Genomic DNA, 14,048 nt, shown 5'->3' with positions numbered 1-14,048 from the left:
GTTTGTCTTTAATTTCTAGGCAAATATTCCACTGTTACTTCTTCCACAAGTTGGTTTTTCCTGCCCAAGTGTACAGTACACTCCACTGGGGGTGGGAGTTAGTTTAGTTGGTCTTTGACTCCACACTATACTGCTCTGGGTCTGCCTGGGGGTAAAAAACATCAGTTTTGTTGTTGTTGTTGTTGTTGTTGTTTTAAAATGAGAGGAAGTAACTCTGAGAAGCTGGAGTTCCCTAAAGAGCAAGTTAAATAATCTCAGGAGCTACTGGCTGCCCAAAGGTCACTATGACAAGATGATGTAAGTTCACAGGGAAATTCCAGATAGGGCCTAAGACCCACTCACCGATAAGTTCAGAGAAGCTCAGGCAGGCCATGCTGTCTCTGGAGAAATGTCAGGACTTAGATATTTACCTTGGGAAGGGCAATACCCAGAGAGAGAAAAGAGAGTTTGGAGAGGGAAAGAAGAATGAGAGTAAAAAATGTAAAAGAAAAAGAATAGTAAGGAGAGAGAAGGCGAGACATAAAAACACTGAGGAAGAGAGACAGAGAAGAAAAGAAACACAAGAAAAAGAAAGAAAAGATGCTGTGAGCTCAGCACCTGCTCTGTGCCAGTACTGTACTGTGTGCTCTCCATGTGACCTCAACACCCCATGAGCAGGGACTCTGACCTCTACTGTTAGAGAAGCCAAGTGACTTGCCTGGGGCTGCTAGGGGGTCCAGGAGTAAATGGCTGGTCTGTAGGAGTCCTGAGTCCAGGCCTCTCCCATGGAGGAGGAAGGTGAGAGAAAAGCCCATTCTCAATCCAAAGGAAGGGCTCCAAGCCACAGAAATCAGTGAACCAGGACCCAACCACAAGCCAGGGCTCAATACAAGTATATCATCTCTGCTTACCCTCCAAGAGCCCAGGGCCCAGAGGGACAGAGAAGGGTAAAAGCATGCACTGAGAATTCCAGCGATTAACTATAAAGCTTTCAGAAATTCAATTATATTTTATCCATTTGGTCAATGTATCAAAACAAAACATAAAGGCATGTGGGGCTTGGTGTCTGCTCCTTTCCCAGGCATAAGAATCTGGCCTTGCTGATTTCCTGAATATGCTACACACTGGGGCACCCTGGCTTCTGGCAGCAGCAGGATAGTTCAGCAGCCCCTGGGGTACAAGAGGTCTCTCCTGCCTTGGATTCCAGATCTAAACTGGTATCTGGGTTCCAGGAGCACAAGAGGCTCCAACCAAGGATGTCAAGAAGAACCCTGAGCCCAGCCCCACAGCTCAGAAGTGCAGGAAAGAGCTCACCTGGAGCACATTCAAGTGCATCTCCTGTTCCCAGCACCCACCACCTCCTCCAGACTCCCCTTGCAGCTGTGATACATAATGGGGCAAGCTGGGCCTAAACATGCTGACTGTGATGTGCTAACCTCTGTGAACTCACAGAAATGATCTCTGATAAGTAAAAAAAAAAAAGTGTATGTGTATATATATTATGATGTATAACTTGTATAAAAGACATAAACTATCGGTATGTTGTAGGTTTGGAATTGTACAATTCAAAATAGCCAATATTTGTTATGCCTTATTTTTCCCACCAGTCAAACCAGATACAAAACATACCCCTGGATCCAAAGGATTGTATATGGGAATCCCTAGTACTGTGCCAAGCACACAGTAGGTACTCTACATGTTACAGGTATTATTACTAATACCTACTATGTGCCAGGTTCCATGTCAGATGCCCCCTCATAAAAAAATGCTGTGAGGCTGAACTTAGCTCCCATTTTACGGAGGAGGAAATATCAATTCATAGAGATAAAGTGAGTTACCCAAGATCACACAGCTAGTCAGGCACATAACCAGTATGAAATGTATCTTGTAAGTCTCCTCGGCAGTAGTCAAATCACCTGACATTTGGCATTCTACCAATCCCAGGGAGAGAGGGATGGCCAAGGGAGCCCCACTAGACTCTAAGCAGACCACCTTGGCTAATAGAAACAGGAAACAGAAAGTGTTTAAAAAGCAGCAGGAAACAGAGGGAGTCTGGAAGAAAGATGCATCAAGGATACTTAGTATCAGACCGTAACATTTAGTGAAAAAATAAATTAAAAAGCTTAGAACGCAGAACAATGTCAAAGTTGTGATAACAACTACCTCAAATTATGTACATGCAGGAAAGACTGACAAGGATCCCAAGGAAAAACACTTTAATTTGATGCATTGGAAAGATTATGGGTACATTTTTATCTTCTATTTTGATTTCTGTTAACATTAACAAATGCTTATGCAAGAGTAATTTTAAATGTTTTCAGAAATAAAGCAATCACAAAGAAAAACAATCAAAGAGTTTGACTACATAAAATTAGAAACTTCTGCATGTCAAAAAAGCAACTAAAATGGAAAGACAAACAATAAATGCTTAAGATGTATTTATAGCAAAAATGATAGGCAAAGGGTTAATAACAACTTTATTAATATTAAACATTCTTGAAAATAAAAAAAAATTAAAATTGCAAAAAGGAAATAGACAAAACATATGGGCACAATTCAAACACACAAAAACACAACCGTTTAATACACTTAAAGGAAAATATTCAATCCCACCAGTAATTATAGAATCACACATTAAAACGAGTAAAACATCATTCCTATCCTATTAAGTTTCAAATATATTTTTAAAATGAGAAATCAAAGTTAGGTGCTGACACTGTGTAAAACAGGACAAACCCTTTTGGAAGAGAATATGGGGATGTATAATAAAGGTCTAAAAGGGTTTGTACCCTTTGATCCAGTAATCTTGCACCTAGATTCTCTCATGGGGAAAAAACTGAAAATACAAAGTTTAATGATGGTCAAAGGATTATTTACTTATAAGAAAACTGAAGCCAACTGAAAAGGTCAACAACAATAATGGTTACATAAAGAATTGCTATATAAAATGTTAATAAAAGCATAAATCAAAAATGTAAATATCTCATGATTATATTTTTAAAAGGGAAGAACTGAATTCAGCAAAATTACAGAGGATAAGATTAATACATAAAAGTCAGCTGTGTTTCTATATACCAGCAAAAACAATCCAAAAAGAAAATTAGGAAAGTAATTCCATTTGTAATAGCATCTAAAAGAATGAAATACTTGGGAATAAATCTAACCAAGGATGTGACTTATATGCTGAAAACTATAAAACAATGATGAAAAAAATTAAAGAAGATCTAAATAAATAAAAAGGCATCAGTGTTCATGGATTGGAAAACAATACTGTTATGATGTTCATACTACAAAAAGTAATGTACAGATTCAGTGCAGTCACTATTAACCATTTTTTTGTCGAAATGGAAAAGCAAATTCTCAAATTCATGTGGGAATCGCAAGGGGCCTCAAACAGCCAAAATAATCTTGAAAAAGAAGCATAAAGTTGGAAGACTCAACTTCCTCACTTTGAAATTTACTACAAAGTTACAGTAAAAAAAGCAGTGTAGTACTGACCTAAGGACAGACGCATAAGCCAATGGAACAGAAGAGAGAACCCAGAATAAACCCAACTGATTTTTGACAAGGGGAAAGGGGAAATGATAGTCTTTTCAACAAATGATGCTGGGAAACCTGTACATCCACATGCAAAAGAATGAAGTTGGGCCCTGACTTATGCTATATATAAAAATTAACCAAAAATGGATCAAAGACCTAAACGAGAGCTAACATTATAAAATTCTTAGGAAAAAAACACTGAGGAAAATCTTCATGACATTGGATTTGGCAACAATTTCATGGATATAACACCAAAAGCACAGGCAACAAGAGAAAAAATATATAAACTAAATTTCATCAAAATTAAAAACTTTAGTGCATCAAAGGATACGATGAAGAAAGTGAAAAGATGACCTAAAAAATGGAAGAAAACATTTGCAAACCATATATCTGACAAGGGATTAATGTCCAGAATACATAAAGAACTCAACAACCCAATTAAAAAAGAGGCAAAGGTCTTGAATAGACATTTCTCCAAAGTAGATATATAAATGGCCAATAAGGACATGAAAAGATGCTCAACATCATTAATCATTAGAGAAATGCAAGCAAAACCAAGTGTTAGCAAGGATGTGGAGAAATTGTAACTCTTGTGCATTGCTAGTGGGAATATAAAATGATACAGCCACTGTGGGAAACAGTTGATGGTTCTTCAAAAAGTTAAACATAGAATTATCATATGGTCCAGCAATTACACTCCTGGGTATATAGCTAAAGGAACTAAAATCAGAAACTTGAAGAGATTTTTGTATACCAATGTTTGTAGTAGCATTATACACAATAACTGAAAGGAAACAATCCAAGTATCCATCAAAAGATAAATGAATAAAATATGGTATATGTACATAATAGAATACTATTCATTTATTAAAAGAAGTGAAATTCTGGCACAGGCAGCGACATGGATGGACCCTGAAAGAAAGCATTATACTAAGTGAAATAAACCGGTATACACAGAAGGCCAAATATATGATTCCATTTAAATTAAGTACCTAGAATAGGCAAATTCATAGAGACAGAAAGTAGAATAGAGGTTACCAGGGGTTAGGGATAATGGGAAGTTAAGGCTTAATGGGTATAAGTTTCAGTGGCGATGGTTGCACAACAGTGTGAATGTATTTAATGCCACTGAAATGTACATTTACAAATGGTTTAAAATAATAAATGTTATGTTATATATATTTTAATACAATTTAAAAAGTGGGAGGGGGGCAATACTCTGCATAGTGAAAAGTATAGAGTATACCAAAATGTCAGCAGCTGCTATTTTGAGAAAAGAAATCTTTAGGTGGTCTCTTCTTTCTTTTAATCACTTTTCTCTGTTTTCCAGATTTTCTTTCAATTACTCTTCAGATAGAAAAACAAACTTTTATGTTTTAACATTTTTCAGGTTTTAATCACACATAGTTTACCAGTCCAAATTTTTCCTTTCCAGATAGAAAGTTTCTTCACCTTTAGACCAGCATTTACAAAGGATTTATTTAAATGGGGGCCATAAGAAAAGGAAATAGTTGCTTAAAATGATTTAAAGAAGTTCTTCGTTTTAGAGAGGTAAAAACAAATGTTCTCTTAGGAAGCAGTTCACCTTGGCCTGGCCACAGGCCCACTGGGCCCACTAACTACAACCCATCAGGGCAGCAATCCTTTCCTTTATCTGTTTCTCTCCCAGCAGCTGGGCATTAAGTGAGGAGGGGAGAGGTTCAAAGACCCCTCAGAGGGACAATTTCCTCTGGATGTGTGATGAAATTCGCAATTTGACCTTTGACCAATAAATTAAAATAGATGGTAATTTAAACATACAAGTGAGAATTTCCCTTAAATTTAACTAATTGAAATAATATTAATTCACCCTTAAAAGTACCCTAAGCCCTTCCCAGAAGGTCCTGTTTATATAGCAAATGATACTGACATTTGCTATATAATGTGCTGGGTTTTTATGCCAGAGTCCAAAGGATCTGTTCTCCAATTTCTGACAAGTAAATAAAATGGCAGAGAGATCAAATAACTCACTAGAAAAGAAGATATAATTTTTTATCTTCCTTTTTACAGCCTCATATCTACTTCCGTTGGGAATAACAAAGTCTGAATTCTTATGCAATACTTATCTAAATGTGTCGATTTTATCAGATTGATGAATTTTGCTAACAAAAGGTAGCGCTAGGAAATCTTTTATGACATTTTGGCCCATTCACAGGGCTAGAGCTTTAATTTAACCAACTTGAGAATTCTGAGGGAGAGCTGCAGGTGTCGGATCTGAAAAAAAAAAAACCATAAATGGGAAGGCATATCAATCTTTATGATGCGGAAACAAAAACACTCTACTTGTTTGCCCTCCTCAGGCAGGAGAAGGAGAAGTGGAAGTAGCTGAATATTGTCTTGGGCTGCATAGCATTGAGGAAGCATCGCTGTCTCCTGGTGACTGCTATTTAGTATGGATCAAAAGGCACTGGCCCAGAGAAGAAGAGAGGAATTGATAAAACAGTGAGGTCTGGCAACACTGTGTGTTCATTCAACAAAGTCGTTTTCTCATTTTCTCAACCACATCGCAATTAGTCATTCCTTGGGCCACCTGAGCAACCAGGTGGCTTCTGTCCCACAGTCCCTGCATCCCTCCCACCCTCACCCTGCCCAGTAGTATTGCCACCTTTCTGCCCTCATGGACCTCTCCTATCAGAATGTGCTGACTGTAGGCAGAGTCAATAGCCTGACAAGGCCTGCTGATTTTCCTGTTAAAGATCTCCCCAGATCACCTTTCCCTCCCTCCACTACCTTAACTCAGAGCCACACTTCTCTCTGAAAAAACCAATACCACCACCTCTCCCTGTCTGTCTCCCTGCTGCTTCCAGATCCTCCTTGCCACACCATCCTTCCACCAGCAGCCAGACATCTCTGGATGAAATGGAAACCTCTTACAATCACTCCCTTGCACAAAATTCTTCAACAACTCCCTTCTTTCCACAAGCTAAAATTGTAAACTCGTTAGCATGAAATATTGCAAAGGTTCTTTTGTGATCTTGCTTTTTGGTCTCCCCTCAACAGCAATGTCCATCGGTCCATCCATATGTCGTCTATCCATCCAATTTTATAAGCCTCTGTGACAAACATCCAGTCATCTACCAGAATTCATATCCCCTTCTGACAACCTAGTTGCAACTAAAAAGACACATATTCCCTGGCTAAATGAGCAGGTAGGACAGTCATCACCAACAGAATCTCAGTGGGATTCTTTCTAGGTCCAGGACCTACATACTGGACCTTCCTGTAAATGTGAACACAGTAGTGCCCATGCCCACTTTGACCAGACAAGGACACACCCTACAGTGGAGGGCCAGCAAGATGGAGGCAACCTGGGTTTCTGAATGCTGTGCAGAACAGAACCACCTACAGCTCACATTAGGAAGTTACCAAAAAAATTAACTTCTTGCTTCTGTATGCCTCTGTATTTTTTGGCCTCTTGCAACAGTACCTTAGGCTTTACCCTTCATGCAAGCAAGGGCCAGGTGAGATCCTACTTATTAGTACCAGAGGCTAACAACTGCCTCTCCAATCTGTGTGTGCCCTGAAGCCCGCTTATGTATGTAAACATTCCTCTCATTGGCAGACCTACTTGGTGTTCTCTAGGGTCTTCTGCATTTTCTTGGTCATTTTATCAATCGCTGCCTGTCTCTTCCCTTCAGCCAAGAGGTCCATCTTGTTCAGAACCACAACCAGCTTCTGGCAGGCGATCTGCCCAATCACAAGGCACTCTGCTGACTGAGTCTGCATCCCCTTGGTCACGTCGATAACCAGCATCATCAGATCAATGATCTGGGCCCCTGGGAGAAGAGAAGACAAGGTTAGAAAGAAAAAATGGGGAGATGAGCTCAGAAAGCTTCCCAATGCCCTAGGTCAGGTAAAACCAGCCAAATTAAAGTATTAAAAGTGAGCAAAGTGAGAAATGAATTATTACTACATACCTAGCACAAGGCCACAGGTGATGTGCTTTGACCTACATAATTTCACTGAACCCTCATAACCACTGTGAGAGGCAGGTGTGTTACCCCATTTAGAGAAGAGAAAACTGAGACTCACAAAAGAGAGCTTGCCCAGGCAACACAGCTAGCCTGCAGCAGGATTGTGTAACTCCAAAACCCATGCCTTTCTATTGTACCAATCCTATCATTTCATTCCATCCAACATGGGAAAAAACAATCAGAAAAAAGCTCAGTGTTAGACTTGGCAAATGCCTAGAGATTTGCCTTTACCAAGGCAGAGAAGAACTGAAACAGTGAAAGGAGGAGTTGGGGTGGAGAGGGGCACCTCTTCTACGGCTCCTAGGTCTTCTACTCACAGTACTTGTAGTTTCATCATGCTCATCTCATGCTTGTCTGGACTATATACGCTCACTTCTTCTGTCCTTTCTATTTTAGTTGAGGGATTTCCCATCCTTTAGAGGGAAGTAGGAAAATACAAGGTTCAGCTATATCAACATAGCATCATACATGTATGTGCACGTATGTGTGTGCATGTGCATATATGTGTGCATGCATGTCTGTGCTAGATTGTAAGCAAGGTTTGAATACACGGCCACACCTGACCTGAACAATAGCAGGTGGACAATTTACAGGACAAATTACACTGAAGGGAAACCGCTATAAGTCATGTTAGGAAAACTAATGTTAGCCAGTGAAGTAACTATGTCCTTTTTAATGGAATTTGGAATAATTTCAACAAAAAGTTATTGTTTTATAGATGCAAGAATATGCAAATATTTCCTCTTTGCCCTATGAGGGGTTTTCAAAATCAAATTATTGTCATGGTAAGGCAAAGGAAGACTTTATGGGTGACTCTCACTGCTGGGGATGGGGGTGGGAGGAAGGCAAGGAGGAGTAGCAGTCTTTTTTGTTGGCACACTTACTGTGTGTACTAGGCAGCCACTTATTCTCTACAACCTAGCATTTCAGACAAAGGGGAGACTCAGAATCACAGGGTCACTTGTTCTAGATCACACAGCCAACTGGCACCAAAGGCCACCAGAAACCAGGGTGCCTGACTCCACTGCTAAAGAATTATTCCCTGTTCACCAATACGTACACAGCTCTTCTAGCCTCCCAGGAGGCTAGAAGACTCTGACTCTAAGTCGGCTTCGGAATGTCCCAACTCTCCTCCCTCCCCTCCACTCTGCCCTCCACAGCCCCTTCTCCTATCTCACCCTGTCAACCAGGGACATAAGTGTAACTGTGGTCCAAAGGGGCCAGGAGGGGCAGGCCAGATGCTCACAGAAGCCCCCACTGGCATCGCCCTTGACAAGTCACCAGGCAGTAGGGCCCAGGTCTCTACAACAGCCAAACAGAAGGAGGTTACTTGTTCTATTATCTACCGTGAACACAGGATAAATTATGTACAACAGACTCACCTTTTTAAATAATGAGGCCTATAAAATCTCATCATCTAAAAGATTCTCTCTCATTTCTACCAAATCGCCAGTTCGTCCCTGGAATCCAACTCTGTTCCAGTTCCAGTCCCCATGGCCCAAATCAGGCCCTTGTCAGCTGTTTCCCAACAGGTCCCTTAGCTTCAACTTGTCCTTTTGAAATCCATCCTCCAAACAGCCTTCCAAAAGGACGTTTCTAAAGATACATAATTCAAGAGAGATATAAAAGACATCCAAATAGGAAATGAAGAAGCAAATGTCACTATTTGCAGAAGACATGACTCTCTATATAGAAAACCCTAAAAAACTCCACAAGAACACTACTAGAAACAATAAGCAAATACAGTAAGGTCTCTGGATACAAAATCAACGTTCAAAAATCCATAGCGTTCCTAGATTCTAATAATGAAGTGTCAGAAAAAGAAGTGGAAAAAATAATTCCTTTTGCAATTGCAACAAAAAGAATAAAATACCTAGGAATACATCTAACGAAACAAGTGAAGTGCTTATATAATGAAAACTATAAGACCCTATTAAAAGAAATTGAAGAAGATACAAAGAAATGGAAAGATATTCCATGTTCTTGGATTAGAAGATTCAACATAAAGCATTATAGAGATTTAATGCAATCCCCATCAAAATCCCATCGGCATTTTTTAAAGAAACAGAACAAAAAAATCATCAGATTTGTATGGAAGCACAAAAGACCCCAAATTGCCAAAGCCATCCTGAGAAAAAAGAACGAAGCTGGAGGCATCACTCTGCCCGACTTCAAATTATACTACAAAGCGACAGTAATCAAAACGGCATGGTATTTGCAGCAAAACAGACACACAGACCAGTGGAACAGAATCAAGTGTCCAGAAGTAAACCCATGTTTATATGGGCAAATAATTTTCAACCAAAGAGCCAAAAACATACAATGGAGAAAGGAAAGCCTCTTCAATAAATGGTGCTGGGAAAACTGGAAAGTCACCTGCAAAAGAATGAAACTAGACTGTTGTCTATCACCACACACTAAAATTAACTCCAAATGGATTAAGGACCTGAATAGCAGACCTGAAACAATAAAATGCATAGAAGAAAACATAGGAACTAAACTCATGAACCCTGGACTTAACAAGGAGTTTATGAATTTGACCTCAAAAGCGAGAGAATTAAAAGCAAAAATAAATGAATGGGACTACAACAAACTAAAAAGCTTCTGCATAGCAAAATAAACCATCAACAAGGCAAAGAGACAACCATCCAAATGGGAAAATATATTTGCAAGCAATGCCTCTGATAAGGGCCTAATATCCAAAACACAAAAAGAACTCATACAACTCAATAACAACAAAAACAAATAATCCAATTAAAAATTGGGCAGAGGACCTGAACAGATACTTCTCCCAAGAAGACATACAAATGGCCAACAAATATATGAAAGGATGCTCAACATTGCTAGCTATTAGGGAAATGCAAATCAAAACTACAATGAGATACCATCTCACACCTATTAGAATATCAATAGGACAAGTTATAACAAGTGTTGGAGAGGAGGCAGAGAAAAAGGAACACTCATACACTGCTGGTGGGACTGCAAATTGGCACAGCCACTATGGAAAACAGTATGGAGGTTCCTCAAAAAACTAAGAATTGATCCACAATATGATCCAGCAATCACTCTACTGAGCATTTACCCCAAAGACTTGAAAATGCATATCCATAAAGATATTTGCACACCGATGTTCATAGCAGCATTATTCATGGTGGCCAGGACATGGAAACAACTGAAGTGTCCTACGATAGATGATTGGCTAAAGAAGCTATGGTACTTATCTACAATGGAATATTACTCAGCCAGAAGAAGAGATGAAATACTGCCATTTGCGACAACACAGATGGATCTCAAGATAATCATGCTAAGTGAAACAACCCAGACAGAAAAAGTTGAAAAGCACATGATATCACTTATATGTAGGATACACACCTAAAAGCAACAAACGAACAGGAGAAACAAACAGAGACTCACGGACACGGACAGTAGACTAGTAGTCACCAGAAAGTAGGGGGTGAGAGGGGAGAGGTAGATGGGGTAAAAAGGGTCAAATATGTGGTGACAGAAAGAAATCAAAACTATGGTGGTAAGCACACAATGCCAATATATGTCTCTATACAATGAACTGTAAACCTGAAACCTACTGAATTCAAGGTCTCAATGTAGGTAGGAAGGTAGGAAGGTAGGAAGGCAGGAAGAGTAGGAAGGTAGGAAGGTAGGAAGGTAGGAAGGTAGAAGGTAGGAAGGTAGGAAAAGAGGAAAGGATGGAAATAAGAGGAAAGGTAGGAAGGTAGGAAGGTAGGAAAATGGAAAGTAGAATAAGAGGATGGCAGGGAAGGAAAAGGAAAAGGAAAGGAATGAAGGAAAAGGAAGGAAGGAAGGAAGAAGGAAATGCAGGAAGGAAGGAAGGAAGGAAGGAAGGAAGGAAGGAAGGAAGACATTTGATTCATACGCTGTTGGGAGGTTGGGGAGGGGGTAAGTCAGTATAACCTCTATGAAGGTCAATTTGGAAACAGCTATCAAAAATACATAATCTTTGACACAGCCAAGCCTGCATACATGTGAAATGTCCCTGTAGCATGATTGCTGAAGCTAAGGTTGAAAACCATGGAAATATCCATCAGTAGAGGACAGGGTAAAAATAAATAATGTGACACCAGAGAATAGTATACTATACAGCCATTACAAAGAATGAGAAAGCTCATTCTATAACCCTATGGAATGATCTCCAGAGTGAAGTAAGTGAGAAAAGGGGCAGGCCAATGTAATTTGTTAAAAAGGGGGAAAGATGTGTGTGTGTCTGTGTGTATGTGTGTGTGTGTGTGTGTTGTATATCAGTGTTTGCTTCTATATGCATAAAATATTTAAGGAAAACAACAGAACATTTGGTTCTGTTGTTTCAGGAGCTGGGTGATAGACAGGCAGGGGACAAGGGTAGGAAGGAAACTCCTCACTACATTCTTCTGTATCTTTTCATTCTAAAAAGAGGTGTATACCATCCATTCAGAATAAACAAAATTATAATGTTAAGTACGTAAATAAATAAAACAGTGACCTAATTGTTATTCTCCTGCTAAAAGCCCATACTGTCCTCTGACTGAAACCACCCTCTTTGGTATGGTGTGGGGACTCTCCTTTTATCTCGCAGTCCTGGTATGCTCACTCTGTTCCAATCACCAAACTGCATTTCACAGAACCTCCCCCGCCCCCCCGCCCCCCCTCCCGCCCCCGTGCTCCTTGCTCTGCTCCCCCCGTCACCAATACCTTGTTTGTCTGTGTATACAGCATACAGACGAGACGCCACACACACACACACACACACCACCCACCCCCCTGAGCCTTAACTATCCCAGGCCACTCCACAGGTTCTCCAGCCACAAGCAAATCTGTCACCAATTACAGGGCTATGTGGCCAGGTTCTGCAGCAGTAGGATGGGACAGAGCCTGCAGGTGAATGGTGAAGAGGAACACTCTGGGTTCTCAGCTTGCATGTTGTTCTCCACAAAGATTTTACAGTAGAATGGCCCCTATACTTGGCCCCATGGCCCCAAACTCTGGTAAGCAAACTGCACCCACAGAGCCAAGGCTACTCTACCCCATGGATGACTTAAAGACCTTGTCTCAAGAGTAATTCCAGCTACCTTGGCTCCTTCTAGAACCTAAAAGCCATCCCTTACCTCACCCAAATTATTATTGACCCGATTTACATATGAGGAAATTGAGCTTAGAGAAGTGAGGCAACTGTCCTGGGTTCTTCGGCAAATAGGGAGTAGAGAAGAGATCTGAACTCTGGTGCCTGTTCTTACCCACATGCCACACACAACCTGTCCTTGCACATGGAACCAACCTCTCTCTAGCCTCCTCGCCCACAATCTTTACCCAGCCTCTACTTTATACTGAGAATCAAGGCACATCTCATGCTAATTCTCACCCCTTCCCTGCCTTGCTTTTGCTCCTGCTCTCCACTTGCCCTGGCCCTTCCTCCCCACCCAACCCCACACTGATTGCTCACTGACTAAGGCTGAGTTTTAATCTGTATTTGCAGCAACCAGCACAAGACCCAGCTCCACACAAACTTAATCAACCTTTGTTGGACTTACTGAGCAAACAGCTCCCCCCATATCATCCACTTTCTTTACCAGAAATCTGTTCCTTTTCTCTGAGATTCAATTTCCTATTAGTATATAAAACTGTGGGAGTGCCATGTCTTGGCTTGGTGGCTGGAGGGGAAGGATGATGTATTCCAAGTATTTAGCCCATCTCCCTTCTGATGCCTATTGGGATCCTGGGGATAGGAAATGAAACTGAACTCACAAACCCAGAAATATAAGTGCAGATGAGAACCAAACCCTCCGAGGCCCGTGGGGCTTTCCTCTGCGGCCTCACTCTAGCATCTACAAACCGCCTTTGTTGCAGGGGGCATACAGCTCTGCTCCAAAAGACCAGGCTCTTGTGCAAACTGCTATAGCATATCCAACATTAGGGACTTCTAAAGAGACCAGAGGTCACAACGATTTGACTGGCCCCACTGAGAACTAGGGCACAACTAGAAACCAGGGTCAGTATCAGGCAACTTCCCACTGCCTGGCAGCAGCTCTCAGTTACTCCCATTTCTTCATCAAACTTTTGATCATACAACAGGAAGTGACATAACTGGCCCGTCTTGTCTTTTTCAAAATCCCTAGTATTTCCACAGAATGAATCAAACAGTGTCCTTCTCAATTCCCATGAACCCAGGGGAGGAAATCGTTCTGAGACCAGAGGAACAGAGTGAGCCAGTGGGTGGGAAACACAAGTCAAAAACTTGCAGTGTACAAACGACCCTCTATATTTCTCAGTCTATCAGAGCTTTTCATCTGGTTGTACTGACTATAGAATCCTTTAAAGATCTGCAGAATAATTGTAACATGGGTTAAAGTTTCTCAGTACTTTTTAAAATTATACTTTCCAATTCTGTAGATTATATATCTTAATCATTTCAAAAATGAAAATAAAGAAAAACTTACAAAGGTCAGCATTTAACAAAGCATAAGTATCTGTGAGATATAATTTTCCTTCTGGTACTAAAAAAAAAAA

General features: G+C 40.5%; 1 protein-coding gene across 5 annotated transcripts in view; it reads right to left on the bottom strand.

Annotated features, from left to right (window-relative positions):
* The window catches only part of EEFSEC (eukaryotic elongation factor, selenocysteine-tRNA specific), a 242,151-nt gene that overhangs the window by 146,391 nt on the left and 81,712 nt on the right, over window positions 1–14,048 (bottom strand). For all 5 annotated transcript variants that reach the window (XM_039874606.1, XM_039874605.1, XM_039874603.1 and 2 more), the window contains one exon: window positions 7,127–7,334. In XM_039874606.1, the coding sequence (XP_039730540.1) occupies window positions 7,127–7,334 (208 nt within the window). The remainder of the gene's footprint in view (window positions 1–7,126; window positions 7,335–14,048) is intronic.

Source organism: Pteropus medius, unplaced genomic scaffold (genome assembly GCF_902729225.1).
Source record: "Pteropus medius unplaced genomic scaffold, Ma_sr-lr_union100, whole genome shotgun sequence".
NCBI classification, from domain to species: Eukaryota; Metazoa; Chordata; class Mammalia; order Chiroptera; family Pteropodidae; genus Pteropus; species Pteropus medius.
Note: the sequence above shows the minus strand (reverse complement) of the source record. Positions and strands in the feature narration are given on the sequence as shown.